Raw genomic sequence first — 17,891 nt, 5'->3', positions numbered from 1 at the left:
TCAATCATTACACTGCTTTGCAGGCTAACACTGTATCATTGCTAAAATAGAGAACTCATCAATATCGGACCCTGAAATTATTGTATAATATTGATTTGACATTGAAAATGAGTTTCATTTTTTTTAATTTATCGGAAAGTAAAACACTCATTTATCAAACTAACATGACAACAATGTTGAATTATTCTGCAGCAGAATTCTGTGGAGAAGTGCCATTTGCTCAGCTTAATATTTTAATTATGTTTATAATTTGGACGTGATTTTTACACAGCAAATAATCAAGTCAAGAAGAGCATGAAATAACAAGAAAAGAAAAAAAATAGCCAAGAATGATCACAGCACACCCTCAAGCGTACTAAATCAGTGCTAACATTATTCGTACGTTAAGTTCCAACATAACATAGCTACTCTGCGTGATCTCTACATATTGAAACTCACCATTCTTCCAGTCCCATTGAGTTGAATCTTCTCTATGTGATCATAGTAGGCATCGCACCAGTACATGGTGCTGCTGCTGTGGTCCAGTGTCAGGCCATTGGGCCACAGCATGTTGGAGGTGACAAAAATGCGGCGGTTGGAACCGTCCATCCAGGCTTTCTCTATCCGCCCAATGCTGTCATTGACCTCATCCTCTTCCCAGTCTGTCCAGTACATCCAGCTATCATATATACAGAACCACACGTACAGGCACAAAAACACAGTAGTTATTTCACCGTTGAGGCACTGCTTTAGTTCAGGCATCATACAAAGAACATACAGCAGTAGATATAAGGCAGTGTGCTGTCTGCCCCCCCATTCATCCCTACCTTTATTTCTTGAAACACTGATGTTAAATGGTTGTGCTTGTTGCTTTGATGTCTTATCAATCAATATGTGTGACAGTATGTTTCTGCAGGCTTCTCTCAAAATGATTTATTCCAATCAGAGTGATATGTGTCTAGAGGGTTCTGTTCTGTACACCCCTGGGGTGGCATGACTGTACTCCCTGCTGAATCTTTCCCATGCTGCTTTGATTCATATGGAGAATATTATAAAGAACACAACCTGTACTGCCAAATAAAACTGTATAACCATTAGCTTAGAAAACTGGTTTTAACATCACAACAAAAGAGCTCCCAAAAGAAATGGAAATAAACTGGAATCAAGATTTCCCATTTGTAACACCAAATAATCAAACATCCATAGCAGTTAAAACTGAATGCAACACAGCCTGGGAAATTATTCAGGCTTATCAAGTTAAAGTGCTGCTTGACTGCACATCAACGCAAAGTTAGAAGTCTCCTATTCCCCACCAAAAAAGAAAATAAAAAGTTTTATTGTGTCTTGTGTATATTGAGACTGCAAGTCTCAGTGGGCCTATGGTTTTTGAAACGTGATTGGGTCAACAATTTGACGTGATCTGTTCTCTAGTAACCATGCCCAGGGGATTTGCTCTGTTTGAGCGTTGCTGACTGAGCCATGTACCCCCCTGTTTCTCATCAATGATAGATGGCTGGCTAAGGGAAGATGAAACAGAATCGGATATGGAGGTGAATGAGGACTCCCTCTGTCTCGAAGTCATCTTTACGACCCCATGAATTATTCAGTGGTTCTCAACGCACACACACACACACACACACACACACACACGCCTACAAACACATAGACATACTCAAATACCAGATCAGATGGGCATATGGACACTATACTGCTGCATTGTCAAAATAATCATATTCTCAATTAATGCGAGCATCAATCACCATCTCCAGAGGGGATATATGCACTTGTACTTGGTGTGAAATGGGCTTTATACTTCAAGTGAGAAAATCAGAATGGTGAAAGATGTGGCATTTGAAAATTGCTACAAAGCTGTCCATACTTATGTATACACACTCATCCAGGGGTCCAGAGTTGAGAAAAGCTAAGTAAAGTCAAATGTTATTTGTGTGTAGATCTTTTATGTAAATACATGTATGAGATGAGATTGAGTTGACACTAGTTGTCCTTGACTGAAATGGACATGAGTTGCACAACAGAGTAGAAAATAAGGTCGCAAGGACACATTTAAGAAATAGATAGAGATCAAAGGACTGTCGGGTTCAGGCTCAATGCTCTCTCAGAAGCCAAAAAGTAGCTTTTCTAATCATTTTTGCTGTCACTAGGAGGTCCAAGTAAAAGTTATTAATCCTTACATAAAAAAAGGGATTTCTATTCTCCTCACCCCAAAAGCTGAATGCTTCATCTGTCAGGGTGAAACATCTTAATAAAATTCAGAACAAAGGCCAACATTCTATTTCCATAATAGTCTCAAAAGCTTCAGGCTTCGTTCCCACCAAAGTTGTTCCATTTTTTTTGTTCTTTTCACAAGGCATAGGCATAGATTTGATGTTTTCAAATCTGTGTGCTGACTTTGTCATTTACCTTCAATATCCAATCTGCACCACTGTGACATGTGTGTCACTTGTATCTGAATGTTTAAATCAATGCCACTGTCAGTATGAAGAGAAAGTGGAGAGAAAAATATCAAATACAATTCAGATGTTATAGTTATAGTCCTACGATACAGTTTTTGTGCTGAACTCTTCCATATTTTCACGTGCTACGTATTTACTTAAATATTTAAGTATATTATTATTTCTACTTATAATATTTACTTAATCATTTTAAAAAGATATATTTTTAGCACAACAAATTGTATGAAAACTCAAAGTATGTACCAACTTTTTCATAGTATTCTATTCTATTAACCTGTGTATTTTTGATATATCGTTTCATGTTGGTAGTGAATATGAGGCCTGCAATGTTAATTGAAATCAGAAGGGCAGTTATAGTCAATAAAAACCAAGTATGAATAAGTTTTGGTTTAGTTTTTGATTTGGTGTATGCGTCTGTAGAAGTGAAACAGCTGTGTATGGCAAAATGTTCAGAACAACCCTCTTGAGGCTTGAAAACTAATCTCTGACTGCTATGGATTTGGTGTGTGTTAATACGATTTAAGCCTTAAAGAGTTAATCCCCAAGATCCTTAAGACACTCATTGAAATTGAGTTTTGCAGCATCTTCTCTGTATGTTAATTATCATCTCTGCTGGTGGGGTCCGCCATAAATAAATTCACACAGGAAAGCAAAGGAAATTATATATTGGGGCTACGGAAGAACAACTAACACGTGGCTAATAAGCTGGTAGTGGTGGTTCATATTCAAGCAACAAGACAAGCCACCATTTTCTTTCTCAAAAATTCACACCTAATAAAACAGCATATGTTCTATCAATTTAATCATGCTGGTTTACTTGAGGGTGACAGACTCCCCTCCCCCACATGTACGTGTTTTCTTCTGAACAAAAAGATATTTGATGTGATCCTCAAAGCAGATGTCTGCTAAAACAAATGATCGTCACGATTAACATCTGAAGCAAGTGATACTGAAATATACAAAAAGACATAGCGGTCTTTGCTAACTTGCAACATTACTGATGTATTTGCAACAGCAAGGCAAGACAGAGCTCAAAACTGATTTTAGGGTTTGACTTCTGGCAGTTGTGAGATGCTGATGATCATAAATCAGGATACCATGAATAATCCCATTGCATGCCAAAAAAGTATTCTCTGTTCAGATAACTTTTCTCTCACTTTAGGGTTCATAGACAACATCAGTTGTGCTTGAAATCTGGCTGTGAAATTTGATTAAATCCCCACATTGGTGTCTGAGGCAACACCAATAACTCTGTTCTCCAAGAAAATCAGGCAAAAACAAACATATGAACAGCCAGGGCAAACAGCTTACAGCAGTTTGAGGATTTACATCTTGTGATCTTTATTTGTTCAGTCAAAGTTTTGGCATATAAAAACTTTTTTTTTTGTTTGTTTTAGTTTAGTTGTGAATTCCCTCAAATCTATGCTTGTGAAGGTTTACAAAAAGGCAGGCAAAAACACACAAACATACTCTACATGTGGCTACCGGCAGAATCACACACCAAATCTACAAAGTTCAGTACCAGAACTGACCCATTATTCAAAATGATCACAAAATTTTCTTCAGACCAAACCTGACCGGCAATCCAACCCATACCCATGATTAAACTGGCTTAGAACTGGCTGCGGGTATAGACACCAGGGTACTGTAGAGGCACACAGTGGCTGGGGGAAACGTGTGATGTGATGACAATGTGTGCTAGGACTGAAAAAATACATTCATAAATATTATATTGAAAAGACTGCAAAACTGGACACTAATTGTATTTCTTTTTCTGTTTGTTTCTTCGTTCCTTTTTTATTTCACCCACCTCTATCTAATTCATTTTTTACTCATACCCATGCCTGTACCTTTAATTATTTATTTATTATTTATTTATTCACCTTAGAAGTATTTTTTATGGGTCAACAATTGACCTAGTGCAGGACTGACCTATAATTTTTAGAGTACTTATTTCATACAATACAAAAACAGTTTTGTTTTTTTTTCCTGACCTGTTAAGAGGGTCGACCACAATGGCTCGGGGATGTGACATGTTCCCTTCCAAGAGAGTTTTCCTGGTCTGGGAGGCTCTCTCCAACCTGGCAACACTGATTGTCTTCCTGTAGCCATCGTTCGTCCAATACAAGTTATTCCCAATCCAGTCCACTGAGATTCCTTCAACATTGTCAAGTTCTACAACAGAATCAGCAGCACAGAATTCAACAGAATCACCAAATATAAATATTATCTGCAATTTTTTTAGGTTCTGAATAAATAACTTTAGTGCAGTACAGCCACTTTGATTGAGTCTACAAACAGCAATATCTGTCATTTATGTATGTAAAATAAGATTTCTATATACAAAACATTCTGATAATATTGTAAACGTGTAAAAATTAAAAATTAACCAGGGAGCCACTGAGATAAATTATCACACATGCAACTGGGAATTAATATGAATAAAATTCCCAATATGCAAAATTTTGTTTTGCTGTGTTTTATATTATTACTCATTCAAGCAATAAAGCATTCTTTGGTAAGAACTTGTATTTTCATTCTGTGACATCAAATTGATTTAATGAAATGCACAGTGCTTAATTATTGGTAAAACCATGTTTGTATAAATGATAAACACTTGAAAACTGCCTACAGAGCAGCCTCTTGCCAGTCTACTAAAACATATTTACATGTTTTTCTTTTTTTTTTTCCTGAGATGAGGTACAATTAGTGTGTAGTGCATTTTAAGTATACCTTTTCAGTGTTTTGAGTAGAGTAAGAGTGTGTGAAATGGCTTTAACCTTTAACCATTAAAGGTTAAAGTCATTAATGTCAGGAAAAGAGTCACTAATATAAGACATTGCATACCAGATTCATTATTCTGGGGAAATTCTGCAGTTAGTATAAAAAAAGCATTTTGACTCACCATCTTTGAGAATTGTCTCTCGACTGTTCCCATCTATTTTTTGCCGCCCTATGAGGAAACTGGTGGTGTCAGCAAAGTAGATGTGTCCTAATTCTGCATGGTAGTCAATAGCTCGAGGGTTGACCAGGTCCTCGATTGGCACCATGTGCTCATCGCTGGACTTGATGTTCATGTCCAGACCTCGGATGACCCCCGGACGCCCCTTACCATAGAAGAGGAAGAGATCGTTTTTGGGCTCTACAGGGCAAGAAAGGACAGACCCATTTTACTGTTATTGTTAATTAATTGGTCCAATTCATCAATGCTGATCCCAGCATTAAACCCTCTTACCGGCCACATTGTTCTTATATGTGAGCGGGAGCCAGGGCCATCCATTCACCTTAATGGAGCCAGTAATCAGTGCCAATGACCATACTCTCCCCCCTCAATCACACTTGCGCTACAAAGCTGCCTTCACAGTATAGGAGAAGGAAAATGCTTGAGCAAACAGACAATGGCAATACTTACCTTGGCTGTGAACATTTCCTCTGATCTAAAATAACATGGTGTCTGGGTAGAAAGGCAAACAGAGAGGCCTAGAACGCTGAGGCAGCTCCTCAGTGGCCCACCAGCCGCTTAGGGGGCTGTATGCTCTCAAACCCTTTGGGATCCTCCGGAGAGGCAAGAGGAGGAATGAAGGAGGGTTTCCAGTGAGAGAAGTAGACCTCTCCTCGCTCTCAGCCCCTGCCCCAGAGACTGTGATGCTGGGGGTGAGGACCACACATGCCTCACTTCAATTTATCATTTTGTGAGGGAGAGACCAACTACCCAGGAGACAATTAAGCATTGCAAGAGACCCAGATATCAAACTCCAGCATGACTGCTGTATGAAGAAGCACTACCATTTAGCACCGAATCTCATTATGTTTAGGGAGAGGGGAAAGCGCGAGCAAGAGAGAGATAGCTGGTGTCATCAGAACATCTATAAGGGGAGAATAAATCAAATCTGTCATGCCAAGCCTCCCGATGCTTCGTTACCCCGATCGAAATGTGGTGGGCCCTCCAATTGTGTCATCAATTTGATCTTCTGCTTTTATTGTCAACTACACAATGTCCAGCAATTGATCAGACCAGCCAACAAATGCAGACAAACTTAAAACCTCATTATGGCAATAATCAATCAGGCTCACGACAGGTCGATAGCGGAACGTCACTTACAAATGGGTCTGTATCCACTAGCGCTCATCTTTTTCATTGTCAGTCTATGGCTGATACATGTGTGGCACACCCTCAGCTCTAATATGACACATGACCTTTTCAGGCATAATTGTCAATATTAAAAAGAGCAGTGATGCAGAACATTCACGTCCTTATGTTGTCCTTTTCAGGCATATGTCAGGATCCTTAAGAATATGAAGAACCGCCAACGACAGTCCTTTAAAACAAATGGATTTAAATGGTAAAAACAAGACTGCTTTAAAGGATATGTTATAAAATACACAAACTAACTTTTGCAGGACTGTCCATCAGAGCCCAGACTGTAGCCAGTATGACAACGGCAGGCTCTGGACTTGTAGCTGCCACTCAGAAGACAAATATGGGAGCATCCACCCGATTTTCCATATGAATCCATCTCACATGCATGACTCCTGACTGTGGACAAAATGAAATGACAGATAAATCATTAAAAGCCAATAAAGCATCCTCTTTCTGTACTAACACAGACTCCAGCTTAAGAGTCAAAAGTCAAAATTCTGACACATACTTGCACATGTTAACCTATATAGAAAATGTCCTTTACCTTTTGGCTGAGTGAGTTTGTGGTAAACACGGAGTCTTCTTGTATTCCCCAGGCTGGCTAGTGTCCTGCTCTCTGCTGTGATGTTGAACCTGTGGATCTGCAGCAGCTCCACAGTGGAACTCCCTTTGGAAGGGTCAGAGTGGGTAGCATAGAGGTAGTCCTCAAACACAGCTAATGCATAAATGTATGACACCTGGAAAACAAGAAGATCCATGGTGCTTTTTTTTATCATCCCAGAAGCCGAAAATAAGTAAAACCACAAGAGGGTATAAAAAGAAAACAATAACAACAAAAATTAATGAGAGGCGTTTTATCTCAAAACATGCAGCAAGCATGAGGGGGATGGGAGATGGGGTTGGGGCTGTCTGCGCATTTGGCAGCCCACACTGGGTCAAAAGCTGGACGCCTAGGGGAGGCCACTGGCCCTGACACCACAGCCTCCATGCTACATTTAGCAGGCTGACACCCACACAAAGCGACATGGCTGGATGAGCTGTGTTCACAGGAAGTACACCTAAGCTCACTGGGCCACACCTTAACATCAGGGGCACCAAGGAACATGCGTCAGAATAAATAAATAAATTACAAACAAACCACTCAACCATCTCTCTCTATGGAACTGGCCTCAGCACTCTACTTTCACAGGAGAACTTTCAAAGCAATCTCACACATACTGCATATACTGTACTTGCATCTTTACCTACAGGACATGTAATTCATGCTATTTGGTACTTGCTGGAGGGAATATGATGACAGAATCAACCAGACAGGATCAACCTCAGACAGGGGAAATAGAAAAGCAAGGTTGTGAAGATTAAAAGATAGAAAAGGTTAGTTACGCTGAAACTGTATTGTATTGTTGCTTTTCTATAAAAGTAACATATTCTGCCTCTACAGATAGGGAGATTATTCTTAAGGGAATAGTTCAGCATTTTGGGAAATGCTTGTTCATGTTCTTATTCTCACATCTGTATGAAGTTATAGTCGGTTAGCTTAGCTTAGCATAAAGACTGGAAACAGGGGGAAACATCTAGTGTGACTCGGTCCAAATGTAAAAAAAACTTCCTATCCAATCAAAAACTGAGGTGTAAAAATGACAAGCTGAGGTATTAGGGGGTTTCTGTGGTGGGCTAAGACGTATTGCATGCTTCTCGCAGCAAGCTCTGCAAACATCCACAAGCACCTACAAATCTCTGAATTTACATAATTACAGATGGCCCATGGACCGGTACGTGCCTGTTCAAATATGCAATGTCACTGTCAATGGCTGCGGCAACTGGGAAGCTTAATCGCTATCTATTTTGATTATTTTTTTAGTCATCTGTGATAGTAAACTGAATATCCTTGGGTTGTTGACTGTCGGTCAGGACAAAACAAGACATTTGAGGATGTCACTTTGGGTTGTGGGAAACAATGATCAACATTTTTCCCCATTTTCTGAAATTTTATGGACCAAATAACTTATCAATTAACTGAGAAAATAATCAAAAGATTAATCAGTAATTAAAATAATCGTTACTTGCAGCCCTAATTGTCTCATTGGCCTGTGGTACCTGACTCAGGAACAAATAAACTCCTGCTCTGGTCTTTATGCTAAGCTAAGCTAATGTCCCCTGGCTGTAACTTCATATTTAATGGGCAGACATGAGATGAAATACATCTTTTAATGTAATTCTTGGCAAGAAAGCGAATAAGCATATTTCTGTAAATGGCAAAAGATTCCTTTAAGCAAGACACAACAGTTACACGCATTACTATCATAGCCAATCAGAATTACATTTTTCTCTAGACCATAATAGTAAATAGCCCAGATCTAGCCCACACCCAACACTTTCGGCGCTTTTATCTGGCCCACATACTGTGTGGAATGATGTCACTTCAGCGTTCCACTCCTGTTTCCCAGATCTGGGCCACAAGCAAGCCATAGCAATGCCGTATGTCAACCAAGACCAAACCAGATAAACCAGAACTGGCCCACATCCAGAATACACATACCTGAGAGCACCGCATCTTTACCAAAAAAGGCCCACATTTGATTTGGGATATTTGGGCCATATTTGCTATTTTACATGTAGGCCATTTCAGGCTCACATCCATTTTGTCCGGGCCATCATTGCCTGAATTGGCCCACTTCCGTATGCTATCTGGAAGAATTGGAGGGTATTTTGAAAGCAAAAGATTTTGTTTTATGATTTTGTTTTTAGGAAAAATACTCAAATTTAAGGGAAATGAAAAATACAGATCGCAAATTCCAAGTATGAAATGATTATAATGAATATAATATAAAATTGTATAGCAATGTGGTAGATTAAGTGGTGGGCAAGGTAGTCACATTTGACCACTGATACTGTTACCTATGACAGAAAAGACTACACAGTCTATGGAAAAGATGCAGAAAGGAGCTGCATGACATTTGTCATGTAGATGCAATGCTATAAACCCTCTGTCTACCAAGACCACAAGCTAATGAAGGAGGCAATATTATGCAAAGAACACCTGCAAACACAATAATATGTATGTTTTTTTCCCTCATAAATGATGAATATGTAGTCCAAGTTGCTTGAAAGGGTCTTTTAATGAATAGTCATAATCTGTGATGAAAGGCCTCAAACATACTACTGGAGAGAGACTATTGACATGCTCATTTGGAAGACAGCACCACATGTGCGTCAATTCCATCAATTTAATAAATCATCTATTCCCTATTCAGAAGACCTTTTCTGTGAAAATGAGGAGTGAATTATAGCAACAAGCAATGGATATACCACCTGCCTTGCAGTGATAAAACAATGTGCCCTAAATCAGAAAATTAACCAAGAAACTCCCTCTCATACCACAATTTAGTGTCTCTCAAATGAAGAGGGAGAAAGTACTGGTAAGAGAAGCCAGTTGTCTGTTCATATTCCCACTGATGTTTGTCCACAGTGGCTCCTTATGATGTGGAGCCCATGAAAGACAAAAAGCAGCACTTATAGTGAAATGTGACACTCACTTGGCTCCCATGGATAATGGTGTGCCTGTTCCTGCCTTGGTAATCCACGACATCGATGTAATCCAGGTAGGCATCTGCCCAGTACACCAGCTTCTTGACCACATCCAATGCCACAGCTGTGGGCTGCTCAATTTTATAATCCACCAGACGGGTCCGGTTGGTGCCGTCCATATTGCAGCGCTCCACCTTGGCCAGGTTTCCATAGTCAGTGAAGAACATCATTCTGCAAAGGGTGGGAGTATTTAAACGATTAAATGCTAGAAAGGCTGCTGTCTAAATTGTTGGGGTTGAGAGTCTCACTCTTTTCTCCAAATAGTCTAAGACCTGTTCCTTCTACATACAATAAACATATGTACAGACATACTTTACCTTATAGTACAGGTTTGTGTATTTTTCTGCCTTGTTTGACATGATGGTGTATTTACCTGTAGCCATTTGATAAAACAGAGTCACACTTATCACTGAACCCATTCCCCAAACAGTGAATGTTCTAGCAACTGGAGATAAAGTTTTGGACATCACATGTTGAAGCATGTGCATTACTACTCAGCATCTTAGGACGGTGATGCTTTTGTACAGCCTTTTCCCAAGCCAGAAATAAAACAGCAAAAGTATAAGGAATAGAAAGAGTATGTTTGTCTGCTGTAATGTAAACTGCAACCATTTGCCTGCCTGACATATTAGTTTATAACCCACAGCTGTTACATTATCTGTTTCATTATTTCCAAGGACAAGAGTTAGCATGTCATTAGCTAACTACATTATTTGTGTGTTTATAGGTTGGGTTTAACAAAATCCTTGTTCATGACTAGCACATCCACTGTGTAGGCTTGGTCCTGTTTTTCATTGCATTTGGAGAAGTATAGGTTCCAGCCAAACTCACTGCCCAGATATCCCAAGAATGACATTTGTCAAACAACTTTTCTCTTGTAATGTTTAAATTGAAACATACTATTTGAAAATAAGAACAATTCTTTCTTGCCCAAGTAAGAAAGGTAAGTGTCCAATCAGGGTTATGTTAGAATAAAACAACAGTCGTATTTTACATTTTACATTTTCATACTTATAATACTAGTGCTATCTTACACTGCAATACAAGAAAAATGCTATTCCTCTGTATTCTACATGGATCAAAAACATGGTGAGGACGTTGACTTTTTGTTCCTGGGACCTGTTAGCTTTAGCATCAATCAGTAGCATAGCACAATACCATGTATGTAGCCATCAAGTGCATATTTAAAACCCTGTTCATGGTATTCTTTAGCAGTACTTTTTTTTTGTTCATAATAAAGTGAGCATCATCGTAATGTGACCCACTTGACCGCTCTCTGGCCTTGTTTAGTGCTGCAATGCTGCAATAACTCTACTAATCTTGCTCTACTTAGGCCAGCTATACAACTTTACACCAACAGATCCTGAATAATACCTGACAAATTAGACCATAATAAATACAATAACATAACCATAATGACCATTGCATACACGAAAAAAGACAATACATTCAACCATAGGCACCTGGATATGTTTTAAAATGGGGGAGAAAACTTGGAAAGATACATAATTGGTGGGGGGGTCTGGAGGTCCCCCCCCCCCAAACAAAATTCCCTTCATTTCTACATCACCTAACCTCTTGGATTAAGTCAAGATTTGGCCACCGGCATCAGTCTAGATTAATTAGATTGACAGTGCTTAGAAAACCAAGAATGCATCAACAACAGTATATAATTGGTTGGATCAAAACAGGAAATGATTATTAGAAGAATGGCTATTTCATATTTGAAATTATATTATAAAAACATTATGTAGCCTAAAATGGTAGGTTACCTAAAAACTATCACTGGGAATTGCAGGAAAGTTTCAGAGCAACAGACACAGAGCATCTGCGTAACCATAGTAAGTCACTCTCACGCCTGCCTGCATGCACGCAGCCCAAGAGGAGGGGGCGAGATGCTGTGCTGTTGCCAGAAGAGGCGCTGACTGAGATTACTCTGAGCAGCATGCATGGGAATACATTAAAATACAATAGATTTGTGTATATGAATAACTTGCTGCTGCATGGTGCTACTGTTGTGTTGTGCTGCTCTGTCTCCTCTGTCTGTGCACTGTCAGTGAATCTGAGGCGTCATCGGTTATGGATTTGCGATTCTCTGTTTGAGAAAATGGACATGTGGCGTGAGTCTCATGGTCAATGTGTGAGAGTTGGCAGCCCAGGGATTACATAATGTTATTATGTTATCTAGTTTAAGGAGGTTGTACAGTGATGACAGTTACCAAGATTGTTGATACTTGGTGATCATCGGTCTAATAGTCAATGTTTTTGAAATCAACACCGAAAAACAGAATAGTTAAACGAATTTCAAAAATTGAGTCTTACAACTGTATTAATAAGCAGGTGACATGTGCCAGATCTGTAACACCAACAACTTCCCCCAAAAATTGCTGCAGTCGTATTCTCAGTACCAACTTGATGCTGCCCAGCACAGCATGACATGAAATTAAATAAGAGACAAAGGAGTAAATGGTGAAGGCAGGTAAGCATCTGGCAGTCTAAAGACCTGGATATTTTTCTCAGGAGTGGTTACCCAAACCACAGCTGAAAGTGGATGTAATTGTCTCATATTCATGAGGTGAATTGTCTTACAGTTCAATGGTTTGCCCTTAATGCTGTTAGAGAGTAACTTAACACTAAATCCACTTGTTTGAGTTACATGTACTTCATTACACTGTCTATTGATCATGGACCCATCTTATTGTTTTCATTACGAAAGAAGTTATTTTCCTTTTCCAGAGAAAATTCAGTAATTTAATAACCGTAATTTAATTCATTTAATTTAAACTTAATTATTTTTTTCCCATTCATGTGTGCATCTTGGCCAGTGGAAGTCTTGGACATGCATGCTCTCTTGGCTGGAGAGGTACTAGTGAGCATGCTCTATGGCAGTGGTTCTCAAAGTGGGGTCTGGGGATCCCCAGGGGTACTTGATGGGGTTCCAGGGGGTCCCCAGCAAAAAGGGGAATAATTTATTTTCACTTTAGTTCCATCCATAAGTAACATAATGACAGAATGTATGACTATTTTGGTCATGGGTTTCATAAACTTTCTGTGATAAAACATTTAAAAGCAAAAATCTTATCAGATGGGGGACCCTGGGACAAAATCAAATGGGGGTTCGTGGTCTAATTTGTGTCAATTTAAGGGTCTTTGATGTGACTCTATAGAGTCACATCAAGAAGCAAGCTTACTCAAGAAGCAAGCTAAGTTTTTTTTGTTATATGCGCTGAGTGAGCGTCTTTCATAGGGATGAACGGAGCGCCATCATTGATAATGGTATCCAGTTCTTTTTAATACATCCATTGTTAAGACGATGACCAGGAACAGCAATGTCCCCTGTTTGAGTCCAGCCAGGAACCTTTGTTGTATCTCACTTCACCTGCACCTCATTTCCAGTCATCTCTCTGTCTTTAACAAAGGCATAAAAATGCCCCCCACAAAACACCTAACAAAATAGCCTAACAAAATAAAAATATCCTTACAATAAATTCAAATTAATTAAAACAATACATAAAGGGTGTGGAATAAATGTTAAATGAAAAAAAGCATAAGAATGTTTTAAAATTCCTTATAAAAATTCACAGCGAGGCTGCCTCTCTGATACATAGGAGCTCCGTAACCTGGAGGCAAATAAAAACACAATAAAAACAGCAATTCCCATTTCCTTTGTGGTAATTTTAGGGACATTTAGAAGGCATGCTGTAGAGGCCTCACAGTACGTGAATAGACATTAAATGATAGACAATGTGTGATGCACAGAGAAGCCAAACCATTTAGTACCTCCAATACTGTGAGGAGGGCTTGAAAATCAATTCCAAAAGACACAGGGAGTCAGTGTAACTCATAAAAAACAAGTGTTAAAGATACTCTAATTTGTTTCTTACAATAGGGAACATCTGAAATGTCCTTTAAATATAAGTAAAGATCCCATGGATTATCAGAATTGTTTTGCTCAGGTCTGCACATACAGTAATTAACATAGCAGGTTTGCTATGCTGTCCAGCTGTGTCTCTGTGAGGACAGAACTCCAACAGCCTTCAATGATAATGAGCTACAGTCAGAGAGCGGCAGAGAGCCGACTTAATCTGCACAAGTCAAGTCAGGGGAGAGATAGGCTGCCCTTTGAACCCTAGACCAGGCTGTGCTGAAAAACTGTCAGCATCAGCAAGGAACCCAGCTCCCCAAACAGGTGCACCTCCACTGGCATACAAATGATAGCTTTCTGGGATTAGGATGGTGCTGATGCTGTACTTGTGCATTTTGCCGCTACAATGAGATCCATGTTGGATTCTGGAAATGAACACCCCTGATAAAATAAACTGCATGGGACCAGTGAAAAATGTGTGTCTCAAAGTCATACAGAAGACTGAATAGACACTGTTATAACTGATAATCAATAAAATGCATATACTGCAAAGTTGTTCTCTGTGCTTCTTTTCTTTAAGTAGTAGCTTTATATCCATTTTATACAGAAGTGTCAGGAAATAATTTCCTAAAGACATACTTCAGCTGCTTTGTTCATATTTGCTGTTTCAAGACTGAAATGCAATGTTGCAGTGATACCTCTATGATATAACAAGGATGAGCTAATCCTGGGGTTTTCATCCATTGCCACTGCCCAAGCCAAACATCTCTCCACATTGGGCTCCGCCTGCTGCGGCAGCGGAGGTGCCAGCCCGGCTTCTGTTGCACACAACGATGCCACTCTTTCCTGGTCTGGCTCTGTCATGACCGGAGGGGAGCAGATCCTTTCAACTGATGTCCTGGCTCTGAATGATGACATGTGGCCCATCCTCGGGGCTAAACCCAAGTCCCAAGCCCGCTCCTCTCCCTGCAACTTGGAGCCGTTGGTCCTGGTCAAGAGTAGCAAGAGTTGTGCTAAACACTCCCTCCAACCGCTCTCATCTGACACTCTTCAATTCAGCAAATTCCAAGCCCTGCACAGCGAGGATGGATCACACTCTTCAGTGAGGCTCCAGCTGGGTGACCATCCATCTTCTGCCCAGGCCTCCACTCCTGAGCCAGTTGGTGGCTCCTCCACTGCTGTGGACCACGCCTCACCTTCTGCCATCTGGGTCCAGTCCCCCAAGTGGTCAGGCATGCACACTCAGGTGCGGTGCCCCCCCTTAGTGCTTACTGTTGGCACCCCTATGGTCCAGCATGTAGTGGTGCGCAGTGGCTGAACTGGTCGCACTTCATTTTATGGTACACTGATAAGACGTAATAAGCCCTACTTTGTATTAAATTAGACAAAAACTAGAAATATGTTCATTTTAGAAAGTAAACAAACACAGCTATACCCTAATTAGACACCGTACACCTAAATTATGCTGTTATTAGAAACTGCATAAAATGCCATATTAGACCCACAATATACTATACTTAGACACTATTATACCAAAACTATACTACAATTAGAAACCAAATAGGAGATCCTCATATACTATTAGACACCATTTTACAAGATAATAATTTAATTAGAAATCAAATGATCCAAAATAGGCTACAGTTAGACACTATTCTACCCTTACTACCAAATTATGCTGTAATTAGACACCACATTTAATGCCACCAACATGGACCTATGATAGCTTAATTAGACAACACAGGCTATAATTATACGAATGTAGTGCCATATTATATTGAGCATAGCCTTTATAATAGTATAAAAGTTAACCAAATCACAAAAGTATGATCATATCTCCCCTATTTTAGCTTCCCTTCGCAGGCTGCCTGTCTATTTTAGAATTGATTTTAAAATTTTAATCTTGATTTTTTAAGGCCCTGCATGGTGTGGCACCGAGCTACATGGCTGAGCTTCTAAATCATCACTCACCAGCCCGTAGCTTGAGATCCTCTGATAAGGCCCTGTCAGCTATTCCTGGTCAAGGCTGAAGACCAACGGTGACAGGGCTTTTGCTGTCAGGGCTCCAACCCTTTGTAATAGCTTACCTGAGGAAGTCAGACTAGAAAATTCACTGCCTTCTTTTAAATCATCTCCCAAAACCTACTTTTACTGTATGGAGTTTTCTTATTTATTTTATCTGTTACTTATTTTATCTGCTACTTTTATCCATTATTTTATACTTTTAACTGTTTTATTTGTTATTTTATTTGTTGACTGTGATTTTGGATTTGATTGTTTGCCTGCTTTCTTTATTTGTCCTGCTTTGTGAGGCACTTTGTAACGGTTGTTTTGAAAGGTGCTCAATAAATAAAGTTACTATTATTATTATAATCGTGGACTTTGACATTGTTAACAATTGTAAGTATATGTTGTTAATAGCAAATTATATTTCAACACAAAAGAAGCACAATATGCACAGTACACAGTATATCAGCATGTTTGCTGTTGAAAAAAAATTAAACTGTTATCACTACTGTAAAATACTAGTCTTCTTTAGATTGTGGTGTTCCAATACAACTTTTTTCTTTTTAATATCAATTAAACACTCATTAGACAATTTTTTTTTTATACTTACATCAAAACAAGTTACTCCTGGTTATGTAAAGGTTTTTCTACTGCCAACAAAACTGTGAATCTATGCGCAAAGTTGTACAGTGTGCAGTTTTCAGCTATTTGTTTTGGTTATGTGAATGCAACCTCGTCACCTAGAGACTACACCTATATACTTTCAATTAACAGCATTGCATTTTAAGAAAAATGTGATGCCGTAATATGAGTCAGTCCATAAACAACATATCTGGAGTGTTCAGTGACAATGAATTTCATTTTTCTTTCTTACAATATCCGCTCTTGCAACACAATATCATCTCATAGCAGCTGAACCATGAAAAATGTTTTTATGGTAATTTTTATGGTTATGGACTAAAAGCAACTGCTTGAGGTCAGGGAAAAATTGTGGTCTTGGTTTTATATTGGTTGAGTCAGTGCTGAGTGCTGATTTTAGCATTTAGCTCAAAGCACCACTGGGCTAACCTAACATGCCAGATGGTTTGATACATGGAACCATCTGAGAAGTCATCCTTGGAAACGGGCAGGTACTTTCAAAAATACCGGGCAGGTGATTGGATGAACCATCTGTCTATCACCGTCTATCACCATCTTACCTTGCAAGGCAGCTGGATTCGCAAGATCATGAGATTCTTAGGGGGATATTTACTAAGTATTTGCTTTTTATAAGCATAACAGCCACATTGCATTTCTCCTTACTTACTAAAGGACCACACTGAGGTTATGCACCGGTGAAATGGAAGAAAAGTGGCACCACTGAAAATTGTGCAACATATATTTAAAGGCATTCTTGTTTAGAGACACAAAATATGGAAGAAGAGAATGGAAATTAATACAAATATCCACTGCACCTGATTCCTGCAGATTGACCAACACGGCAGAAGAAAGTGTCTGAATTTTAATGTTTAGGAAAAGCCTGATGTCTGCATGCAACATGGAATTATGGTTATTCATGTTTCTGGTTCTTGTGCAGTGGTGTTAGCAAAGTGTATGTCACAAAAATAGCGACAACCAGCAGTTTTAATTAATGATAAGACAGCAAGTGTCAGCCCCCAGTATAGTGTCCCCATATACATAGTGTCTACCTACAGACTCTTCTCAGCATCAGGTCAGGTGTATATTTCAGTGTGGCTATTATGTTTCTTTAATAATATAATGCACACATTGGCATGAGTGAGACAGAATTTTAAAAAGCGATTGGGTGTCTAAAATTAATTTTGAAAGGGACATATTA

General features: G+C 39.2%; 1 protein-coding gene and 1 long non-coding RNA gene across 2 annotated transcripts; both read right to left on the bottom strand.

Annotated features, from left to right (window-relative positions):
• Positions 1–420: 420 nt before the first annotated feature.
• On the bottom strand, positions 421–5,880 carry LOC137192726 (low-density lipoprotein receptor-related protein 1B-like). The gene is made up of 5 exons (XM_067603621.1): positions 5,866–5,880; positions 5,689–5,737; positions 5,359–5,595; positions 4,448–4,628; positions 421–658 (listed from the first exon to the last, which is right to left on the bottom strand). The coding sequence occupies exons 1-5, from the start codon at positions 5,878–5,880 to the stop codon at positions 421–423; spliced, it is 720 nt and encodes a 239-aa protein (XP_067459722.1).
• A 979-nt stretch (positions 5,881–6,859) lies between these two features.
• Positions 6,860–7,323, bottom strand: LOC137192453 (uncharacterized). Its single transcript, XR_010930570.1, has 2 exons — positions 7,139–7,323; positions 6,860–6,990 (listed from the first exon to the last, which is right to left on the bottom strand). It is a non-coding gene; the product is annotated as an uncharacterized lncRNA (long non-coding RNA).
• Positions 7,324–17,891: the final 10,568 nt, after the last annotated feature.

This window comes from Thunnus thynnus, chromosome 11, assembly GCF_963924715.1.
Source record: "Thunnus thynnus chromosome 11, fThuThy2.1, whole genome shotgun sequence".
NCBI lineage: Eukaryota > Metazoa > Chordata > Actinopteri > Scombriformes > Scombridae > Thunnus > Thunnus thynnus.
The sequence above is the reverse complement of the archived record's forward strand: the minus strand, read 5'-3'. Positions and strand labels throughout refer to the sequence as shown.